Below are 1,940 nucleotides of genomic sequence, written 5' to 3'. Positions count from 1 at the left end.
AAGTCTCGGTAATCACCGGATTAACAATCAACTCGTTGTCGATATTTCTCAATCGTTTATCGTCCAATCACATTCATTAATTTTTTTCATAAAAATAATTCCCGTATATTTAATTTTTTATCGTTTCGAAATGACAATATCCATCGACATTTCGATGATTTGTCATTGTCCGTTTCTTCATATTTGATGTGGAAATTCCGAGGTTTTCGCCTAACCACAACAGCAAGCACTTCAGCATCTGTGAAATCTGCGGCACAGGTCACATAAAAACATTATCTAGGGTGGGCAGATTCTTCCTAGTGGGTGTCGAGGTAACGCCGCAACTGACTCCCTCGTCTTCAAACGTAACCATTTTCTCACGACTTCTGGTAGCGATATTACAACCACCACCACTACCACTATCTAGTAATCGCACCTGATTGGTGGTGGTGATCACTGCGGTGGCAACCGGAGGTGCGATTGTCGAGGAAGGCCTAAGAACCGACGCGGGAGGTGGCGGCGGAACTGCCATGTCCGTTACGGCAGCTGCGAGATTGAACTCGCTGACGCTGCGCGGAACAAAATATTCAAAGTGCAAAGAACTTTCCTGTTGCCGATGTGGATAATGATGTGACAACTGTTGTTGTTGTTGTTGCTGTTGCTGATGATGATGATGTTGCGTCGGCGACAAACAGCTCCTTCTTAACGGCTGGCCCCGCTGGAACTGTTGAACGCTGGCGCCCGAAGATGACGAGTTGCTCGCTGTCCTACCGGCAGCATCCAGCGACAACGTCTTCTTGCGTGGCAGCGAATGATGACCTGGCGACAACTTTATGGCAGTGTTCGAGGGATGGGCCAGGAGCTTGCCGTCGCCGGGGCTCCTGGCCTGATGCTGTCAGGAACCGGCCGGCACCATTGACATGGCGATCGCCTCCTCTTCTTGTTCGGACAATCGCGAATCGCTGGTGCCGCCTCCATCATCGAGATCGGCCTTGAGACCAGAAGTGGCGCCTGCTGCAAAGAAAAAGAGAGGGACCACGCGTGACTCGTGACTGCCACTCGTCTTGGCGGTTGTACAACCGCGCTGTTGTCGCGCTGTTCTTTTCGATCGTACTTTCCGGAAATTCTCAGTTTCTTCGGTCGCGATTGGCATTGGTAATGACGACAACTTTTATTACGTAAAATAACGGGGCACTCGCAAGATAAAACCGTTCCGTAACGTAGCGATTACGTTTGATTGATTATATCCGGTTTGGTATCGAACTAATTAATATTATTACTGGTTTTTTTTTTTTTTTGGTGTGTATATGCTGCTGCTGCAGTTTTTGAACGCGACAAATGCGTGACGGTCGATAAAATAATCAACGATTCACGATGCTCTCTCTTTCTATCTCTCGTGGAAGACTTTCATCGTTGATTCCCCACCGAATGCCTTCATCAGGGATACCTGTACCACCGATAGGTCCGACCACCACGCCCGACGACATGCCGCAGGTTCTACCGAAGACCCTGACCACGCGTACCACCTCCTCCTGGACGAGGTTGAAGCACATGGCGATCAGGCCCATCCCAGCGAGGATGTAGAGCGCGCATGCACACAGGCTGAACTCCTCCAGGGTGGTTGAGGGCGCGTTACGTCCCACTGGCATCAGATCTCCAAAGCCGATCGTACCGAGGCTGGTGAAGCAGAAGTACCCGCCCTCCAACAAGCTCCAGCCTTCCAGACGATTGAACATGATCGCACCTCCGCATATATACACTAGCATTATCGCCAGGCACAAGCTGATCGGTATCCTGACGGGATTGGTCTCTAGCATGTACGCCGGTGATGAAGTTGATGATAAAGACAGCGAACACGGATGAAAATGTCGCTTGCCGTTACCCGTCACATCCTGAATAGGCGAAAAAGAATTCATATGAAAGATATAAAATGTGTAATCAAATTGTCAATCCTTGAAAAA

At 49.2% G+C, this 1,940-nt stretch overlaps 1 protein-coding gene across 1 annotated transcript in view; it reads right to left on the bottom strand.

Moving 5' to 3' along the window:
* Window positions 1-874: 874 nt before the first annotated feature.
* The window catches only part of LOC108687811 (potassium channel subfamily K member 18-like), a 16,697-nt gene continuing 15,631 nt past the window's right edge, over window positions 875-1,940 (bottom strand). The window contains exons 5-6 of the mRNA XM_018193789.1: window positions 1,427-1,871; window positions 875-993 (exon numbers count right to left, since the gene is read on the bottom strand). Of these exons, the coding sequence (XP_018049278.1) occupies window positions 875-993; window positions 1,427-1,871 (564 nt within the window). The remainder of the gene's footprint in view (window positions 994-1,426; window positions 1,872-1,940) is intronic.

The sequence above is a fragment of the Atta colombica genome, unplaced genomic scaffold (genome assembly GCF_001594045.1).
Source record: "Atta colombica isolate Treedump-2 unplaced genomic scaffold, Acol1.0 scaffold216, whole genome shotgun sequence".
NCBI lineage: Eukaryota > Metazoa > Arthropoda > Insecta > Hymenoptera > Formicidae > Atta > Atta colombica.
This window is presented reverse-complemented; position numbering and strand designations above follow the sequence as displayed.